General features: G+C 38.1%; 1 protein-coding gene across 2 annotated transcripts in view; it reads left to right on the forward strand.

Moving 5' to 3' along the window:
• NUDT9 (nudix hydrolase 9) overlaps positions 1-24,700 on the forward strand; it is a 37,066-nt gene that overhangs the window by 2,807 nt on the left and 9,559 nt on the right. Inside the window, exon 2 of one of the 2 annotated variants that reach the window (XM_088457449.1) lies at positions 23,909-24,013. The exons of the other annotated variant lie outside the window; for it this stretch is intronic. Coding sequence (XP_088313575.1) covers positions 23,909-24,013 — 105 coding nt within the window. The remainder of the gene's footprint in view (positions 1-23,908; positions 24,014-24,700) is intronic. 2 annotated transcript variants of the gene reach the window in all.

The following is a 24,700-nucleotide window of genomic DNA, read 5'->3' on the forward strand; positions in this document are numbered from 1 at the left end:
TATATACACACACACACCTTACACTATATACACACACCTTACCCTATATACACACACCTTACCATATATACACACACACACACCTTACCATATATACACACACACACCTTACCATATATACACACACACACCTTACCCTATATACACACACACACCTTACCCTATATACACACACACACCTTACCCTATATACACACACACACCTTACCCTATATACACACACACACCTTACCCTATATACACACACCTTACCCTATATACACACACCTTACCCTATATACACACACACACCTTACCCTATATACACACACCTTACCCTATATACACACACCTTACCCTATATACACACACCTTTCCATATATATATATATATATATACACACACACACCTCACACTATATACACACACCTTACCCTATATACACACACCTTACCATATATACACACACACACACACCTTACCATATATACACACACACACCTTACCATATATACACACACACACCTTACCCTATATACACACACACACCTTACCCTATATACACACACCTTACCCTATATACACACACCTTACCCTATATACACACACCTTACCCTATATACACACACCTTACCCTATATATACACACACCTTACCCTATATACACACACACCTTACCCTATATACACACACCTTTCCATATATATATATATATATACACACACACCTCACACTATATACACACACCTTACCCTATATACACACACCTTTCCATATATATATATATATATACACACACCTTACACTATATACACACACCTTTCCATATATATATATATATATATATATATACACACACACCTTACCTTATATACACACACACCTTACCCTATATACACACACCTTACCCTATATACACACACCTTACCCTATATACACACACCTTACCCTATACACACACCCCTTTCCATATATATACACACACCTTTCCATATATATACACACACACCTTACCCTGTACACACACACACCTTACCCTGTACACACACACACCTTACCCTGTACACACACACACCTTACCCTATATACACACACACCTTACCAGATATAAATACACACACACACCTTGCTATATACACACACACCTTACCCTATATACACACACACCTTACCTTATATACACACACCTTACCCTATATACACACACACACCTTACCCTATACACACACCTTGCCATATATATATATATATATATATACACATACCTTACCCTATATACACACACCTTACCCTATATACACACACCTTACCCTATACACACACATACACCTTGCTCTATACACACACCTTACCCTATATACACACACCTTACCCTATATACACGCACACACCTTACCCTATATACACGCACACACCTTACCATATATACACACACACACCTTACCCTATACACACACACCTTACCCTATACACACACACCTTACCCTATACACACACCTTACTCTATACACATACACTTTACCCTATACACACACTACCTTACCCTATACACACCTTACCCTATATACACACACACACCTTACCCTATATACACACACCTTGCCCTATACACACACACACATTACCCTATACACACACCTTACCCTATACACACACCTTACCCTTTATACACATACCTTGCCCTATACACACACACACACCTTACCCTATACACACACCTTACCCTTTATACACACACCTTACCCTTTATACACACACCTTACCCTATATACACACACCTTACCCTATATACACACACCTTACCCTATATACACACACCTTACCCTATATACACACACCTTACCCTATATACACACACACCTTACCCTATATACACACACACCTTACCCTATATACACACACACCTTACCCTATATACACACACACCTTACCCTATATACACACACACCTTACCCTATATACACACACTCCTTACCCTATATACACACACTCCTTACCCTATGCACACACCTACCTTACCCTATGCACACACCTACCTTACCCTATGCACACACTACCTTACCCTATGCACACACTACCTTACCCTATGCACACCTACCTTACCCTATATACACACCTACCTTACCCTATGCACACACCTACCTTACCCTATGCACACACCTACCTTACCCTATGCACACACCTACCTTACCCTATATACACACACCTTACCCTATATACACACACCTACCTTACCCTATACACACACCTACCTTACCCTATACACACACCTACCTTACCCTATACACACACCTTACCATATATACACACACCTACCTTACCCTATACACACACCTACTTTACCCTACACACATACACTTTACCCTATACACACACCTACCTTACCCTATACACACACACACACACCTACCTTACCCTATACACACACACCTACCTTACCCTATACACACACACCTACCTTACCCTATACACACACACCTACCTTACCCTATACACACACACCTACCTTACCCTATACACATACACTTTACCCTATACACACACTACCTTACCCTATACACACACTACCTTACCCTATACACACGCACACACTACCTTACCCTATACACACACATACTACCTTACCCTATACACACACACACTACCTTACCCTATACACACACACACTCCTTACCCTATACACACACCTACCTTACCCTATACACACACCTACCTTACCCTATACACACACCTACCTTACCCTATACACACACCTACCTTACCCTATACACACACCTACCTTACCCTATACACACACCTACCTTACCCTATACACACCTACCTTACCCTATACACACACTACCTTACCCTATACACGTACACTTTACCCTATACACGTACACTGTACCCTATACACGTACACTTTATCCTATATACACACACACCTTACCCTATATACACACACACCTTACCCTATATACACACACACCTTACCCTACACACACACACCTTACCATATATATACACACCTACCTTACCCTATACACACACCTACCTTACCCTATACACACACCTACCTTACCCTATACACACACCTTACTCTATACACATACAATTTACCGTAGACACACACACACTACCTTACCCTATACACACACACACTACCTTACCCTATACACACACACACTACCTTACCCTATACACACACACACTACCTTACCCTATACACACACACTACCTTACCCTATACACACGCACACACTACCTTACCCTATACACACACATACTACCTTACCCTATACACACACTACCTTACCCTATACACACACACACTACCTTACCCTATACACACACCTACCTTACCCTATACACACACCTACCTTACCCTATACACACACCTACCTTACCCTATACACACCTACCTTACCCTATACACACACTACCTTACCCTATACACGTACACTTTACCCTATACACGTACACTTTACCCTATACACGTACACTTTACCCTATATACACACACACCTTACCCTATATACACACACACCTTACCCTATATACACACACACCTTACCCTACACACACACACCTTACCATATATATACACACCTACCTTACCCTATACACACACCTACCTTACCCTATACACACACCTACCTTACCCTATACACACACCTTACTCTATACACATACAATTTACCCTATACACACACACACTACCTTACCCTATACACACACACACTACCTTACCCTATACACACACACTACCTTACCCTATACACACACACTACCTTACCCTATACACTTACACCTTACCCTATACACTTACACCTTACCCTATACACTTACACCTTACCCTATACACACACACACCTACCTTACTCTATTCACACACACCTACCTTACCCCATACACACACTTACCTTACCCTATACACACACTTACCTTACCCTATACACACACTTACCTTTCCCTATACACACACTTACCTTACCCTATACACACACACACTTACTTTACCCTATACACACACACACACTTGCCTTACCCTATACACACACACACACTTACTTTACCCTATACACACACACCTGCCTTACCCTATACACACACACCTACCTTACCCTATACACACACACCTACCTTACCCTATACACACACCTACCTTACCCTATACACACACCTACCTTACCCTATACACACACCTACCTTACCCTATACACACACCTACCTTACCCTATACACACCTACCTTACCCTATACACGTACTCCTTACCCTTTATACACACACACCTTACCCTATATACACACACACCTTACCCTACACACACACACCTTACCCTACACACCTACCTTACCATATATATATACACACCTACCTTACCCTATACACACACCTACCTTACCCTATACACACACCTACCTTACCCTATACACACACCTACCTTACCCTATACACACACACCTTACTCTATACACATACAATTTACCCTATACACACACACTACCTTACCCTATACACACTACCTTACCCTATACACACACACACCTACCTTACCCTATACACACACACACCTACCTTACCCTATACACACACCTACCTTACCCTATACACACACCTACCTTACCCTATACACTTACACCTTACCCTATACACTTACACCTTACCCTATACACTTACACCTTACCCTATACACACACACCTTACCCTATACACACACACACCTACCTTACTCTATACACACACACCTGCCTTACCCTATACACACACTTGCCTTACCCTATACACATACACACTTACTTTACCCTATATACACACACACACACTTACTTTACCCTATACACACACACTTGCCTTACCCTATACACACACACACACACTTACTTTACCCTATACACACACACACTTTCCTTACCCTATACACACACACACACACTTTCCTTACCCTATACACACACACACACACTTTCCTTACCCTATACACACACACACACACCTACCTTACCCTATACACACACACGCACCTACCTCACCCTATACACACACACACCTACCTCACCCTATACACACACACACACCTACCTCACCCTATACACACACACACACACACCTACCTTACCCTATACACACACACCTACCTTACCCTATACACACACACCTACCTTACCCTATACACACACACCTTACTCTATACACATACAATTTACCCTATACACACACACACTACCTTACCCTATACACGCATCTGGCCAGATGCGCCAGCACCTTGGCAGATACACAGCCATAACTAGATATATTGGTGGCCTGTACCAGAAAGAGCATCGGTGCCCCTCCCCCCATCCTCCCCAAATAGGGATATTAGATGATTGGCAGATATTGGCGCATCTTGCCATAGACGCGCACCTTGCCAGACACACAGAGCCAAAACTATATATATTGGTGCCTTGTGCCAGAAAGCATCGGTGCCCCCCCCCCCCCCTTAAATAGGGATCTCAGATGAGCGCTCGAAAAATGTGTGTGGGCTCATGGCGCACCCCCATGATCATCAGTCTGAGGGTCTGTCCTGTGCTCCTGGAGATACTGGACAGCATCTATTCAGTGACAGCTGATGGGGGGGTGCGGCTAGTCTATTGCTCCCCCTCAAATGCTGCCGGTGGGTTGCAGTACCTAGGGCCTCCGCTCCCATACTAACAAGCCCATACATAACATGCCCATACTACGTCACATCTGTGTCTGATTAGCCAACCCGCTGTTATCCGCCCAGGAATTCCCATCGCATTTCTAATACATCGTGTGTGCGTCTAAATCTGTACTGTGACTGTACGCACACCATTGGGATGTATGCACGGTGCAGTACAGACCCCAATGCGCAGGCAAGAAACATTGCACAGGAAAAAAAATAAAACCCCTTGGTCCCCACATTGCATGCCCCAGCCCCCCACAGACGACTGGCCTGCCAGGATGAATCGGGCTGCACCCAATTACCTTGCAGGCCGCATACTGCCCACGGGCCAATGTCAGAGGCAACAGCAGGGTCCCCAGGGTGGTCCTTCTCCCAGCTAAAGACATCGGAAGTGCCCGCTAGCCAAAGCTGATGACAGCCTCTGTTTGCATCCCACAGTGGAACGCAAACCTTGGAAGCATTTCAGACAGAAAGAACTGGTCCGGCAGCAATACATATACATTACATATGACATCCTTGCTTTTACACTACATTTACTATGGGTTCTGGCTTTTCTGGTACGTGTCATATGACATCCTTGCTTTTACACTACATTTACTATGGGTTCTGGCTTTTCTGGTACATTACATATGACATCCTTGCTTTTACACTACAGTTACTATGGTTTCTGGCTTTTCTGGTACATTACATATGACATCCTTGCTTTTACACTACAGTTACTATGGTTTCTGGTACATTACATATGACATCCTTGCTTTTACACTACAGTTACTATGGTTTCTGGTACATTACATATGACATCCTTGCTTTTACACTACAGTTACTATGGTTTCTGGTACATTACATATGACATCCTTGCTTTTACACTACATTTACTATGGTTTCTGGCTTTTCTGGTACGTGTCATATGACATCCTTGCTTTTACACTACATTTACTATGGGTTCTGGCTTTTCTGGTACATTACATATGACATCCTTGCTTTTACACTACAGTTACTATGGTTTCTGGTACATTACATATGTCATCCTTGCTTTTACACTACAGTTACTATGGTTTCTGGTACACTACATAGGACATCCTTGCTTTTACACTACATTTACTCTGGTTTCTGGTACATTACATATGATATCCTTGCTTTTACACTACATATACTATGGTTTCTGGCTTTTCTGGTACATTACATATGACATCCTTGCTTTTACACTACAGTTACTATGGTTTCTGGCTTTTCTGGTACATTACATATGACATCCTTGCTTTTACACTACATATACTATGGTTTCTGGCTTCTCTGGTACATTACATATGACATCCTTGCTTTTACACTACATTTACTATGCTTTCTGGTACATTTCATATGACATCCTTGCTTTTACACTACAGTTACTATGGTTTCTTGTACATTACATATGACATCCTTGCTTTTACACTACAGTTACTATGGTTTCTGGCTTTTCTGGTACATTACATATGACATCCTTGCTTTTACACTACAGTTACTATGGTTTCTGGTACATTACATATGACATCCTTGCTTTTACACTACAGTTACTATGGTTTCTGGCTTTTCTGGTACATTACATATGTCATCCTTGCTTTTACACTACATTTACTATGGTTTCTGGTACATTACATATGACATCCTTGCTTTTACACTACAGTTACTATGGTTTCTGGCTTTTCTGGTACATTACATATGACATCCTTGCTTTTACACTACAGTTACTATGGTTTCTGGTACATTACATATGACATCCTTGCTTTTACACTACAGTTACTATGGTTTCTGGCTTTTCTGGTACATTACATATGTCATCCTTGCTTTTACACTACATTTACTATGGTTTCTGGTACATGTCATATGACATCCTTGCTTTTACACTACAGTTACTATGGTTTCTGGCTTTTCTGGTACATTACATATGACATCCTTGCTTTTACACTACAGTTACTATGGTTTCTGGCTTTTCTGGTACATTACATATGACATCCTTGCTTTTACACTACAGTTACTATGGTCTCTGGTACATTACATATGATGTCCTTGCTTTTACACTACATATACTATGGTTTCTGGTACATTACATATGACATCCTTTGCTTTTACACTACATTTACTATGGTTTCTGGTACATTACATATGACATCCTTGCTTTTACACTACATTTACTATGGTTTCTGGTACATTACATATGACATCCTTGCTTTTACACTACATATACTATGGTTTCTGGCTTTTCTGGTACATTACATATGACATCCTTGCTTTTACACTACAGTTACTATGGTTTTTTTCTTTTCTGGTACATTACATATGACATCCTTGCTTTTACACTACATTTACTATGCTTTCTGTTACATTACATATGACATCCTTGCTTTTACACTACAGTTACTATGGTCTCTGGCTTCTCTGGTACATTACATATGATATCCTTGCTTTTACACTACATATACTATGGTTTCTGGCTTTTCTGGTACATTACATTTGACATCCTTGCTTTTACACTACATATATTATGGTTTCTGGCTTTTCTGGTACATTACATATGACATCCTTGCTTTTACACTACATTTACTATGGTTTCTGGCTTTTCTGGTACGTGTTATATGACATCCTTGCTTTTACACTTCATTTACTATGGTTTCTGGTACATTTCATATGACATCCTTGCTTTTACACTACAGTTACTATGGTTTCTTGTACATTACATATGACATCCTTGCTTTTACACTACAGTTACTATGGTTTCTGGCTTTTCTGGTACGTGTCATATGACATCCTTGCTTTTACACTACAGTTACTATGGTTTCTTGCTTTTCTGGTGCGTGTCATATGACATCCTTGCTTTTACACTACATTTACTATGGTTTCTGGCTTCTCTGGTACATTACATATGACATCCTTGCTTTTACACTACATATACTATGGTTTCTGGCTTTTCTGGTACGTGTCATATGACATCCTTGCTTTTACACTACATTTACTATGGTTTCTGGCTTTTCTGGTACATTACATATGATATCCTTGCTTTTACACTACATTTACTATGGTTTCTGGCTTCTCTGGTACATTACATATGACATCCTTGCTTTTACACTACAGTTACTTTGGTTTCTGGTACATTACATATGACATCCTTGCTTTTACACTACAGTTACTATGGTTTCTGGTACATTACATATGACATCCTTGCTTTTACACTACAGTTACTATGGTTTCTTGTACATTACAAATGACATCCTTGCTTTTACACTACATTTACTATGGTTTCTGGCTTTTCTGGTACATTGCATATGACATCCTTGCTTTTACACTACATATACTATGGTTTCTGGTACATTACATATGACATCCTTGCTTTTACACTACATTTACTATGGTTTCTGGTACATCTCATATGACATCCTTGCTTTTACACTACAGTTACTATGGTTTCTGGTACATTACATATGACATCCTTGCTTTTACACTACATTTACTATGGTTTCTGGCTTTTCTGGTACATTACATATGACATCCTTGCTTTTACTCTACAGTTACTATGGTTTCTGGCTTCTCTGGTACATTACATATGACATCCTTGCTTTTACACTACAGTTACTATGGTTTCTGGTACATGTCATATGACATCCTTGCTTTTACACTACATATACTATGGTTTCTGGCTTCTCTTGTACATTACATATGACATCCTTGCTTTTACACTACAGTTACTTTGGTTTCTGGTACATTACATATGACATCCTTGCTTTTACACTACAGTTACTTTGGTTTCTGGTACATTACATATGACATCCTTGCTTTTACACTACAGTTACTATGGTTTCTGGTACATTACATATGACATCCTTGCTTTTACACTACATTTACTATGGTTTCTGGTACATTACATATGACATCCTTGCTTTTACACTACATTTACTATGGTTTCTGGCTTTTCTGGTACATTGCATATGACATCCTTGCTTTTACACTACATATACTATGGTTTCTGGTACATTACATATGACATCCTTGCTTTTACACTACATTTACTATGGTTTCTGGTACATTACATATGATATCCTTGCTTTTACACTACATTTATTATGGTTTCTGGCTTCTCTGGTACATTACATATGACATCCTTGCTTTTTCACTACATTTGCTATGGTTTCTGGCTTCTCTGGTACATTACATATGACATCCTTGCTTTTACACTACATTTACTATGGTTTCTGGCTTTTCTGGTACGTGTCATATGACATCCTTGCTTTTACACTACATTTACTATGGTTTCTGGCTTTTCTGGTACATTACATATGACATCCTTGCTTTTACACTACAGTTACTTTGGTTTCTGGTACATTACATATGACATCCTTGCTTTTACACTACAGTTACTTTTGTTTCTGGTACATTACATATGACATCCTTGCTTTTACACTACAGTTACTATGGTTTCTGGTACATTACATATGACATCCTTGCTTTTACACTACAGTTACTATGGTTTCTGGTACATTACATATGACATCCTTGCTTTTACACTACATATATTATGGTTTCTGGCTTCTCTGGTACATTACATATGATATCCTTGCTTTTACACTACATTTACTATGGTTTCTGGCTTTTCTGGTACATTGCATATGACATCCTTGCTTTTACGCTACATTTACTATGGTTTCTGGTACATTACATATGACATCCTTGCTTTTACACTATAGTTACTATGGTTTCTGGCTTCTCTGGTACATCTCATATGACATCCTTGCTTTTACACTATAGTTACTATGGTTTCTGGCTTCTCTGGTACATCTCATATGACATCCTTGCTTTTACACTACATTTACTATGGTTTCTGGTACATCTCATATGACATCCTTGCTTTTACACTACAGTTACTATGGTTTCTGGTACATTACATATAACATCCTTGCTTTTACACTACATTTACTATGGTTTCTGGCTTTTCTCGTACATTACATATGACATCCTTGCTTTTACACTACAGTTACTATGGTTTCTGGCTTCTCTGGTACATTACATATGACATCCTTGCTTTTACTCTACAGTTACTATGGTTTCTGGCTTTTCTGGTACATTACATATGACATCCTTGCTTTTACACTACAGTTACTATGGTTTCTGGTACATTACATATGACATCCTTGCTTTTACACTACAGTTACTATGGTTTCTGGTACATTACATATGTCATCCTTGCTTTTACACTACAGTTACTATGGTTTCTGGCTTTTCTGGTACATTACATATGACATCCTTGCTTTTACACTACATTTACTATGGTTTCTGGTACATTACATATGACATCCTTGCTTTTACACTACATTTACTATGGTTTCTGGTACATTACATAGGACATCCTTGCTTTTACACTACATTTACTCTGGTTTCTGGTACATTACATATGATATCCTTGCTTTTACACTACATATACTATGGTTTCTGGCTTTTCTGGTACATTACATATGACATCCTTGCTTTTAAACTACATATGCTATGGTTTCTGGCTTTTCTGGTACATTACATATGACATCCTTGCTTTTACACTACATTTACTATGCTTTCTGGTACATTACATATGACATCCTTGCTTTTACACTACATATGCTATGGTTTCTGGCTTTTCTGGTACATTACATATGACATCCTTGCTTTTACACTACAGTTACTATGGTCTCTGGCTTCTCTGGTACATTAAATATGACATCCTTGCTTTTACACTACATATACTATGGTTTCTGGCTTTTCTGGTACATTACATATGACATCCTTGCTTTTACACTACAGTTACTATGGTTTCTGGTACATTACATATGACATCCTTGCTTTTACACTACAGTTACTATGGTTTCTGGCTTTTCTGGTACATTACATATGACATCCTTGCTTTTACACTACAGTTACTATGGTTTCTGGTACATTACATATGACATCCTTGCTTTTACACTACAGTTACTATGGTTTCTGGCTTTTCTGGTACATTACATATGTCATCCTTGCTTTTACACTACATTTACTATGGTTTCTGGTACATGTCATATGACATCCTTGCTTTTACACTACATATACTATGGTTTCTGGCTTTTCTGGTACATTACATATGACATCCTTGCTTTTACACTACAGTTACTATGGTTTCTGGTACATTACATATGACATCCTTGCTTTTACACTACAGTTACTATGGTTTCTGGCTTTTCTGGTACATTACATATGTCATCCTTGCTTTTACACTACATTTACTATGGTTTCTGGTACATGTCATATGACATCCTTGCTTTTACACTACAGTTACTATGTTTTCTGGCTTTTCTGGTACATTACATATGACATCCTTGCTTTTACACTACAGTTACTATGGTTTCTGGTACATTACATATGACATCCTTGCTTTTACACTACAGTTACTATGGTTTCTGGTACATTACATATGACATCCTTGCTTTTACTATACATTTACTATGGTTTCTGGCTTCTCTGGTACATTACATATGACATCCTTGCTTTTACACTACAGTTACTATGGTCTCTGGTACATTACATATGATGTCCTTGCTTTTACACTACATATACTATGGTTTCTGGTACATTACATATGACATCCTTTGCTTTTACACTACATTTACTATGGTTTCTGGTACATTACATATGACATCCTTGCTTTTACACTACATTTACTATGGTTTCTGGTACATTACATATGACATCCTTGCTTTTACACTACATATACTATGGTTTCTGGCTTTTCTGGTACATTACATATGACATCCTTGCTTTTCCACTACATATACTATGGTTTCTGGTACATTACATATGACATCCTTGCTTTTACACTACATATACTATGGTTTCTGGCTTTTCTGGTACATTACATATGACATCCTTGCTTTTACACTACAGTTACTATGGTTTCTGGCTTTTCTGGTACATTACATATGACATCCTTGCTTTTACACTACAGTTACTATGGTTTCTTTCTTTTCTGGTACATTACATATGACATCCTTGCTTTTACACTACATTTACTATGCTTTCTGTTACATTACATATGACATCCTTGCTTTTACACTACAGTTACTATGGTCTCTGGCTTCTCTGGTACATTACATATGATATCCTTGCTTTTACACTACATATACTATGGTTTCTGGCTTTTCTGGTACATTACATATGACATCCTTGCTTTTACACTACATATATTATGGTTTCTGGATTTTCTGGTACATTACATATGACATCCTTGCTTTTATACTACATTTACTATGGTTTCTGGCTTTTCTGGTACGTGTTATATGACATCCTTGCTTTTACACTTCATTTACTATGGTTTCTGGTACATTACATATGACATCCTTGCTTTTACACTACAGTTACTATGGTTTCTGGCTTTTCCGGTACGTGTCATATGACATCCTTGCTTTTACACTACATTTACTATAGTGTCTGGCTTTTCTGGTACATTACATATGACATCCTTGCTTTTACACTACATATACTATGGTTTCTGGTACATTACATATGACATCCTTGCTTTTACACTACATTAACTATGGTTTCTGGCTTCTCTGGTACATTACATATGACATCCTTGCTTTTACACTACATTTACTATGGTATCTGGCTTTTCTGGTACATTACATAGGACATCCTTTCTTTTACACTACATTTACTATGGTTTCTGGCTTTTCTAGTACGTGTCATATGACATCCTTGCTTTTACACTACATTTACTATGGGTTCTGGCTTTTCTGGTACATTACATATGACATCCTTGCTTTTACACTACAGTTACTATGGTTTCTGGCTTCTCTGGTACATTACATATGACATCCTTGCTTTTACACTACAGTTACTATGGTTTCTGGCTTTTCTGGTACATTACATATGACATCCTTGCTTTTACACTACAGTTACTATGGTTTCTGGTACATTACATATGACATCCTTGCTTTTACACTACAGTTACTATGGTTTCTGGTACATTACATATGACATCCTTGCTTTTACACTACAGTTACTATGGTTTCTGGTACATTACATATGACATCCTTGCTTTTACACTACATTTACTATGGTTTCTGGCTTTTCTGGTACGTGTCATATGACATCCTTGCTTTTACACTACATTTACTATGGGTTCTGGCTTTTCTGGTACATTACATATGACATCCTTGCTTTTACACTACAGTTACTATGGTTTCTGGCTTCTCTGGTACATTACATATGACATCCTTGCTTTTACACTACAGTTACTATGGTTTCTGGTACATTACATATGACATCCTTGCTTTTACACTACATTTACTATGGTTTCTGGTACATTACATATGATATCCTTGCTTTTACACTACATTTATTATGGTTTCTGGCTTCTCTGGTACATTACATATGACATCCTTGCTTTTTCACTACATTTGCTATGGTTTCTGGCTTCTCTGGTACATTACATATGACATCCTTGCTTTTACACTACATTTACTATGGTTTCTGGCTTTTCTGGTACGTGTCATATGACATCCTTGCTTTTACACTACATTTACTATGGTTTCTGGCTTTTCTGGTACATTACATATGACATCCTTGCTTTTACACTACAGTTACTTTGGTTTCTGGTACATTACATATGACATCCTTGCTTTTACACTACATTTACTATGGTTTCTGGTACATTACATATGACATCCTTGCTTTTACACTACAGTTACTTTGGTTTCTGGTACATTACATATGACATCCTTGCTTTTACACTACAGTTACTATGGTTTCTGGCTTTTCTGGTACATTACATATGACATCCTTGCTTTTACACTACAGTTACTATGGTTTCTTTCTTTTCTGGTACATTACATATGACATCCTTGCTTTTACACTACATTTACTATGCTTTCTGTTAGATTACATATGACATCCTTGCTTTTACACTACAGTTACTATGGTCTCTGGCTTCTCTGGTACATTACATATGATATCCTTGCTTTTACACTACATATACTATGGTTTCTGGCTTTTCTGGTACATTACATATGACATCCTTGCTTTTACACTACATATATTATGGTTTCTGGCTTTTCTGGTACATTACATATGACATCCTTGCTTTTACACTACATTAACTATGGTTTCTGGCTTTTCTGGTACGTGTTATATGACATCCTTGCTTTTACACTTCATTTACTATGGTTTCTGGTACATTACATATGACATCCTTGCTTTTACACTACAGTTACTATGGTTTCTGGTACATTACATATGACATCCTTGCTTTTACACTACAGTTACTATGGTTTCTGGTACATTACATATGACATCCTTGCTTTTACACTACATTTACTATGGTTTCTGGCTTTTCTGGTACGTGTCATATGACATCCTTGCTTTTACACTACATTTACTATGGGTTCTGGCTTTTCTGGTACATTACATATGACATCCTTGCTTTTACACTACAGTTACGATGGTTTCTGGCTTCTCTGGTACATTACATATGACATCCTTGCTTTTACACTACAGTTACTATGGTTTCTGGTACATTACATATGACATCCTTGCTTTTACACTACAGTTACTATGGTTTCTGGTACATTACATATGTCATCCTTGCTTTTACACTACAGTTACTATGGTTTCTGGTACACTACATAGGACATCCTTGCTTTTACACTACATTTACTCTGGTTTCTGGTACATTACATATGATATCCTTGCTTTTACACTACATATACTATGGTTTCTGGCTTTTCTGGTACATTACATATGACATCCTTGCTTTTACACTACAGTTACTATGGTTTCTGGCTTTTCTGGTACATTACATATGACATCCTTGCTTTTACACTACATATACTATGGTTTCTGGCTTCTCTGGTACATTACATATGACATCCTTGCTTTTACACTACATTTACTATGCTTTCTGGTACATTACATATGACATCCTTGCTTTTACACTACAGTTACTATGGTCTCTGGCTTCTCTGGTACATTACATATGACATCCTTGCTTTTACACTACATATACTATGGTTTCTGGCTTTTCTGGTACATTACATATGACATCCTTGCTTTTACACTACATTTACTATGGTTTCTGGCTTTTCTGGTACATTACATATGACATCCTTGCTTTTACACTACAGTTACTATGGTTTCTGGTACATTACATATGACATCCTTGCTTTTACACTACAGTTACTATGGTTTCTGGCTTTTCTGGTACATTACATATGTCATCCTTGCTTTTACACTACATTTACTATGGTTTCTGGTACATTACATATGACATCCTTGCTTTTACACTACAGTTACTATGGTTTCTGGCTTTTCTGGTACATTACATATGACATCCTTGCTTTTACACTACATTTACTATGGTTTCTGGCTTTTCTGGTACATTACATATGACATCCTTGCTTTTACACTACATATACTATGGTTTCTGGCTTTTCTGGTACATTACATATGACATCCTTGCTTTTACACTACATATACTATGGTTTCTGGCTTTTCTGGTACATTACATATGACATCCTTGCTTTTACACTACATATACTATGGTTTCTGGCTTTTCTGGTACATTACATATGACATCCTTGCTTTTACACTACATTAACTATGGTTTCTGGCTTCTCTGGTACATTACATATGACATCCTTGCTTTTACACTACATTTACTATGGTATCTGGCTTTTCTGGTACATTACATATGACATCCTTTCTTTTACACTACATTTACTATGGTTTCTGGCTTTTCTAGTACGTGTCATATGACATCCTTGCTTTTACACTACAGTTACTATGGTCTCTGGCTTCTCTGGTACATTACATATGATATCCTTGCTTTTACACTACATATACTATGGTTTCTGGCTTTTCTGGTACATTACATTTGACATCCTTGCTTTTACACTACATATATTATGGTTTCTGGCTTTTCTGGTACATTACATATGACATCCTTGCTTTTACACTACATTTACTATGGTTTCTGGCTTTTCTGGTACGTGTTATATGACATCCTTGCTTTTATACTTCATTTACTATGGTTTCTGGTACATTTCATATGACATCCTTGCTTTTACACTACAGTTACTATGGTTTCTTGTACATTACATATGACATCCTTGCTTTTACACTACAGTTACTATGGTTTCTGGCTTTTCTGGTACGTGTCATATGACATCCTTGCTTTTACACTACAGTTACTATGGTTTCTTGCTTTTCTGGTGCGTGTCATATGACATCCTTGCTTTTACACTACATTTACTATGGTTTCTGGCTTCTCTGGTACATTACATATGACATCCTTGCTTTTACACTACATATACTATGGTTTCTGGCTTTTCTGGTACGTGTCATATGACATCCTTGCTTTTACACTACATTTACTATGGTTTCTGGCTTTTCTGGTACATTACATATGACATCCTTGCTTTTACACTACATTTACTATGGTTTCTGGCTTCTCTGGTACATTACATATGACATCCTTGCTTTTACACTACAGTTACTTTGGTTTCTGGTACATTACATATGACATCCTTGCTTTTACACTACAGTTACTATGGTTTCTGGTACATTACATATGACATCCTTGCTTTTACACTACAGTTACTATGGTTTCTTGTACATTACAAATGACATCCTTGCTTTTACACTACATTTACTATGGTTTCTGGCTTTTCTGGTACATTGCATATGACATCCTTGCTTTTACACTACATATACTATGGTTTCTGGTACATTACATATGACATCCTTGCTTTTACACTACAGTTACTATGGTTTCTGGTACATTACATATGACATCCTTGCTTTTACACTACATTTACTATGGTTTCTGGCTTTTCTGGTACATTACATATGACATCCTTGCTTTTACTCTACAGTTACTATGGTTTCTGGCTTCTCTGGTACATTACATATGACATCCTTGCTTTTACACTACAGTTACTATGGTTTCTGGTACATTACATATGACATCCTTGCTTTTACACTATAGTTACTATGGTTTCTGGCTTCTCTGGTACATCTCATATGACATCCTTGCTTTTACACTACATTTACTATGGTTTCTGGTACATCTCATATGACATCCTTGCTTTTACACTACAGTTACTATGGTTTCTGGTACATTACATATAACATCCTTGCTTTTACACTACATTTACTATGGTTTCTGGCTTTTCTCGTACATTACATATGACATCCTTGCTTTTACACTACAGTTACTATGGTTTCTGGCTTCTCTGGTACATTACATATGACATCCTTGCTTTTACTCTACAGTTACTATGGTTTCTGGCTTTTCTGGTACATTACATATGACATCCTTGCTTTTACACTACAGTTACTATGGTTTCTGGTACATTACATATGACATCCTTGCTTTTACACTACAGTTACTATGGTTTCTGGTACATTACATATGTCATCCTTGCTTTTACACTACAGTTACTATGGTTTCTGGCTTTTCTGGTACATTACATATGACATCCTTGCTTTTACACTACATATACTATGGTTTCTGGTACATTACATATGACATCCTTGCTTTTACACTACATTTACTATGGTTTCTGGTACATTACATAGGACATCCTTGCTTTTACACTACATTTACTCTGGTTTCTGGTACATTACATATGATATCCTTGCTTTTACACTACATATACTATGGTTTCTTGCTTTTCTGGTACATTACATATGACATCCTTGCTTTTACACTACATATGCTATGGTTTCTGGCTTTTCTGGTACATTACATATGACATCCTTGCTTTTACACTACAGTTACTATGGTTTCTGGCTTTTCTGGTACATTACATATGACATCCTTGCTTTTACACTACATATACTATGGTTTCTGGCTTCTCTGGTACATTACATATGACATCCTTGCTTTTACACTACATTTACTATGCTTTCTGGTACATTACATATGACATCCTTGCTTTTACACTACAGTTACTATGGTCTCTGGCTTCTCTGGTACATTACATATGACATCCTTGCTTTTACACTACATATACTATGGTTTCTGGCTTTTCTGGTACATTACATATGACATCCTTGCTTTTACACTACAGTTACTATGGTTTCTGGCTTTTCTGGTACATTACATATGACATCCTTGCTTTTACACTACAGTTACTATGGTTTCTGGTACATTACATATGACATCCTTGCTTTTACACTACAGTTACTATGGTTTCTGGCTTTTCTGGTACATTACATATGTCATCCTTGCTTTTACACTACATTTACTATGGTTTCTGGTACATGTCATATGACATCCTTGCTTTTACACTACATATACTATGGTTTCTGGCTTTTCTGGTACATTACATATGACATCCTTGCTTTTACACTACAGTTACTATGGTTTCTGGTACATTACATATGACATCCTTGCTTTTACACTACAGTTACTATGGTTTCTGGTACATTACATATGACATCCTTGCTTTTACTATACATTTACTATGGTTTCTGGCTTCTCTGGTACATTACATATGACATCCTTGCTTTTACACTACAGTTACTATGGTCTCTGGTACATTACATATGATGTCCTTGCTTTTACACTACATATACTATGGTTTCTGGTACATTACATATGACATCCTTTGCTTTTACACTACATTTACTATGGTTTCTGGTACATTACATATGACATCCTTGCTTTTACACTACATTTACTATGGTTTCTGGTACATTACATATGACATCCTTGCTTTTACACTACATATACTATGGTTTCTGGCTTTTCTGGTACATTACATATGACATCCTTGCTTTTCCACTACATTAACTAACTATGGTTTCTGGCTTTTCTGGTACATTACATATGACATCCTTGCTTTTACACTACAGTTACTATGGTTTCTGGCTTTTCTGGTACATTACATATGACATCCTTGCTTTTACACTACAGTTACTATGGTTTCTTTCTTTTCTGGTACATTACATATGACATCCTTGCTTTTACACTACATTTACTATGCTTTCTGTTACATTACATATGACATCCTTGCTTTTACACTACAGTTACTATGGTCTCTGGCTTCTCTGGTACATTACATATGATATCCTTGCTTTTACACTACATATACTATGGTTTCTGGCTTTTCTGGTACATTACATATGACATCCTTGCTTTTACACTTCATTTACTATGGTTTCTGGTACATTACATATGACATCCTTGCTTTTACACTACATTTACTATGGTTTCTGGCTTTTCTGGTACATGTCATATGACATCCTTGCTTTTACACTACAGTTACTATGGTTTCTGGCTTTTCCGGTACGTGTCATATGACATCCTTGCTTTTACACTACATTTACTATAGTGTCTGGCTTTTCTGGTACATTACATATGACATCCTTGCTTTTACACTACATATACTATGGTTTCTGGTACATTACATATGACATCCTTGCTTTTACACTACATTAACTATGGTTTCTGGCTTCTCTGGTACATTACATATGACATCCTTGCTTTTACACTACATTTACTATGGTATCTGGCTTTTCTGGTACATTACATATGACATCCTTTCTTTTACACTACATTTACTATGGTTTCTGGCTTTTCTGGTACGTGTCATATGACATCCTTGCTTTTACACTACATTTATTATGTTTCTGGCTTCTCTGGTACATTACAGATGACATCCTTGCTTTTTCACTACATTTACTATGGTTTCTGGCTTTTCTGGTAGATTTCATATGACATCCTTGCTTTTACACTACATTTTCTATGGTTTCTGGCTTTTCTGGTACGTGTCATATGACATCCTTGCTTTTACACTACATTTACTATGGTTTCTGGCTTCTCTGGTACATTACATATAACATCCTTGCTTTTACACTACATTTACTATGGTTTCTGGCTTTTCTGGTACGTGTCATATGACATCCTTGCTTTTACACTACATTTACTATGGTTTCTGGCTTTTCTGGTACATTACATATGACATCCTTGCTTTTACACTACAGTTACTTTGGTTTCTGGTACATTACATATGACATCCTTGCTTTTACACTACAGTTACTATGGTTTCTGGTACATTACATATGACATCCTTGCTTTTACACTACAGTTACTATGGTTTCTTGTACATTACATATGACATCCTTGCTTTTACACTACAGTTACTATGGTTTCTGGCTTTTCTGGTACATTGCATATGACATCCTTGCTTTTACACTACATATACTATGGTTTCTGGTACATTACATATGACATCCTTGCTTTTACACTACATTTACTATGGTTTCTGGTACATCTCATATGACATCCTTGCTTTTACACTACAGTTACTATGGTTTCTGGTACATTACATATGACATCCTTGCTTTTACACTACATTTACTATGGTTTCTGGCTTTTCTGGTACATTACATATGACATCCTTGCTTTTACACTACAGTTACTATGGTTTCTGGTACATGTCATATGACATCCTTGCTTTTACACTACAGTTACTATGGTTTCTGGCTTCTCTGGTACATTACATATGACATCCTTGCTTTTACTCTACAGTTACTATGGTTTCTGGCTTCTCTGGTACATTACATATGACATCCTTGCTTTTACACTACATTTACTATGGTTTCTGGCTTTTCTGGTACATGTCATATGACATCCTTGCTTTTACACTACATTTACTATGGTTTCTGGCTTTTCTGGTACATGTCATATGACATCCTTGCTTTTACACTACATTTACTATGGTTTCTGGCTTTTCTGGTACATTACATATGACATCCTTGCTTTTACACTACAGTTACTATGGTTTCTGGTACATTACATATGACATCCTTGCTTTTACACTACAGTTACTTTGGTTTCTGGTACATTACATATGACATCCTTGCTTTTACACTACAGTTACTATGGTTTCTGGTACATTACATATGACATCCTTGCTTTTACACTACAGTTACTATGGTTTCTGGTACATTACATATGACATCCTTGCTTTTACACTACATTTACTATGGTTTCTGGCTTTTCTGGTACATTGCATATGACATCCTTGCTTTTACACTACATATACTATGGTTTCTGGTACATTACATATGACATCCTTGCTTTTACACTACATTTACTATGGTTTCTGGCTTTTCTGGTACATTACATATGACATCCTTGCTTTTACACTACAGTTACTATGGTTTCTGGTACATGTCATATGACATCCTTGCTTTTACACTACAGTTACTATGGTTTCTGGCTTTTCTGGTACATTACATATGACATCCTTGCTTTTACTCTACAGTTACTATGGTTTCTGGCTTCTCTGGTACATTACATATGACATCCTTGCTTTTACTCTACAGTTACTATGGTTTCTGGCTTCTCTGGTACATTACATATGACATCCTTGCTTTTACACTACATTTACTATGGTTTCTGGCTTTTCTGGTACATTACATATGACATCCTTGCTTTTACACTACAGTTACTATGGTTTCTGGTACATTACATATGACATCCTTGCTTTTACACTACAGTTACTATGGTTTCTGGTACATTGCATATGACATCCTTGCTTTTACACTACATTTACTATGGTTTATGGCTTTTCTGGTACGTGTCATATGACATCCTTGCTTTTACACTACATTTACTATGGTTTCTGGCTTTTCTGGTACATTACATATGACATCCTTGCTTTTACACTACAGTTACTATGGTTTCTGGTACATGTCATATGACATCCTTGCTTTTACACTACAGTTACTATGGTTTCTGGCTTTTCTGGTACATTACATATGACATCCTTGCTTTTACTCTACAGTTACTATGGTTTCTGGCTTCTCTGGTACATTACATATGACATCCTTGCTTTTACTCTACAGTTACTATGGTTTCTGGTACATTACATATGTCATCCTTGCTTTTACACTACAGTTAGTATGGTTTCTGGCTTTTCTGGTACATGTCATATGACATCCTTGCTTTTACACTACATTTATTATGGTTTCTGGCTTTTCTGGTACATTACATATGACATCCTTGTTTTTACACTACAGTTACTATGGTTTCTGGTACATGTCATATGACATCCTTGCTTTTACACTACAGTTACTATGGTTTCTGGTACATTGCATATGACATCCTTGCTTTTACACTACATTTACTATGGTTTATGGCTTTTCTGGTACGTGTCATATGACATCCTTGCTTTTACACTACATTTACTATGGTTTCTGGCTTTTCTGGTACGTGTCATATGACATCCTTGCTTTTACACTACATTTACTATGGGTTCTGGCTTTTCTGGTACATTACATATGACATCCTTGCTTTTACACTACATATACTATGGTTTCTGGCTTTGTGAATGCATTTGTTCATTCTAGCACCCCGCACATGTTAAAACTAGAGATGTGCGGGTTTGGTTTTTCTCGGTTCTTTTCGCCACATTACCACAAGTTTGGATTAGTTCGGATTTATTTTATTTTCTATCCGTCTCTCACGTGTTTTGACTAGCCAATAAGATAACGCCGAACTAATCCAAACTTGCGCTAATGTGGCGAAAAGAACCAAACCCGCACATCTCTAGTTAGAACCCATGCAGTTCCTCCTCCCTGCCTGGGGGGTCGCTCTCTGCTCTGGTGCTTATAGCACACAAACGGCTTAATCTGTGCAGTGTGCTGCATTAGCTGAGTGTGTTAGAAGCACTAGAGCAGAGAGCGACACCCCTGGAGGGATAGAGGAACTGCACAGGTTGTGACAGGTGCAGGGTTCTAAAATGAAGACTACATTTACTATGCTGTCTGGTTTTATCCATACATTTTATGATTTCTGGCGCTTTCAGTACACTTTACATAGTTTCCGTATTTTTCATTGTATTTATTATGCTTTCTGGCTTTTACCTTCTTCTCCTGGCTAGTCCTATTCTTTTCCTGAGGTGCACGGCCCTGAAGTCAGACCGTCCGCAGGCTGGCTCTTGGGGCCCCAGACCATCTGCTGGCTGGTACTTGGGGCCCCAGTAGAGATAACAGCGTGCTCCCATGTTCCCGGAGACTTGCAAATGGGCAGTAGACTCTGGCGCAGTACCGACCAGACAGGGTATGGGGGGGGCTTGGAGGCTGCACACGGGCCCCTCCCCTCTGAGACCGGCCCTGGGTCCCAGAACGATAACGATGACACTTGGGGTCCAAAAAACAATGACACTAACAGCTCGGTCAATATAGTAAGGTTATTTATTCTGACAGCTTGTGTGTGTGATAGGTGGAACAGAGCCTTTGGATCTGGACGCACACAGATGGTGAGTCGCACCCTGACTCGTGTACTTTCCACGGCCTCCATCACCGCAGGGCTAGTCGCTTTGGGAAGGTGCGCACATTATACAGCCTCATAGCTACATATGTGTTGTGTGTTGTATTAACATGTTTGGATACTATTTTACAACCATCACTTAAGTCGATAAAAGTTATTAGGATCTGGCCGGTTTTATGGACAGTTGCTGTGTCTGTTGGTTATTGTTTATTGCAGGACCACTATTAGCTTAGCCGGCATGGAGCCCGGACCCTCTGGGGCTGTTCTCCTGGAGATATTGGCTGTATTTACTAAACGGCAGCTTTTCAAAGCCAGCGACTCGGGACCTTGTCATTTAAAAGGGGAATAATATTAAATGCCAATCCGGGAGTGTTTTGCTTTTAATTTTACAGCCCTTTTAAATAAGATGGCCAGACCTGCAGGCAAGGAAAGAGACCGCTTAGAAATACCCTACAACTGGAGAGCGCACACGTGCGGGTCTTGTTCATAGTCAGGTGGAATGGGGGGGACCATGCACACACTGGCCTGCTCCATTTGTTAATATACTCTAGTTGAACTGGGCCTCGCCACCATAAATACCCCTGCAGCACAATATGGTTCCTTCTCCCCAAATGGTTTTCAAACGAGTTGACTGGAAGCTGTCTATTGTACTTCACAGAGCTCTACCAAAGTGTTGTGGATAGAGCAAGTTATACCATTAAGTGGGGAGGGGGGGAGGGGGCAGAGAGGATAAAATAAATAGTT

This window comes from Taudactylus pleione, unplaced genomic scaffold (assembly GCF_031769625.1).
Source record: "Taudactylus pleione unplaced genomic scaffold, aTauple2 ptg000762l, whole genome shotgun sequence".
NCBI classification, from domain to species: Eukaryota; Metazoa; Chordata; class Amphibia; order Anura; family Myobatrachidae; genus Taudactylus; species Taudactylus pleione.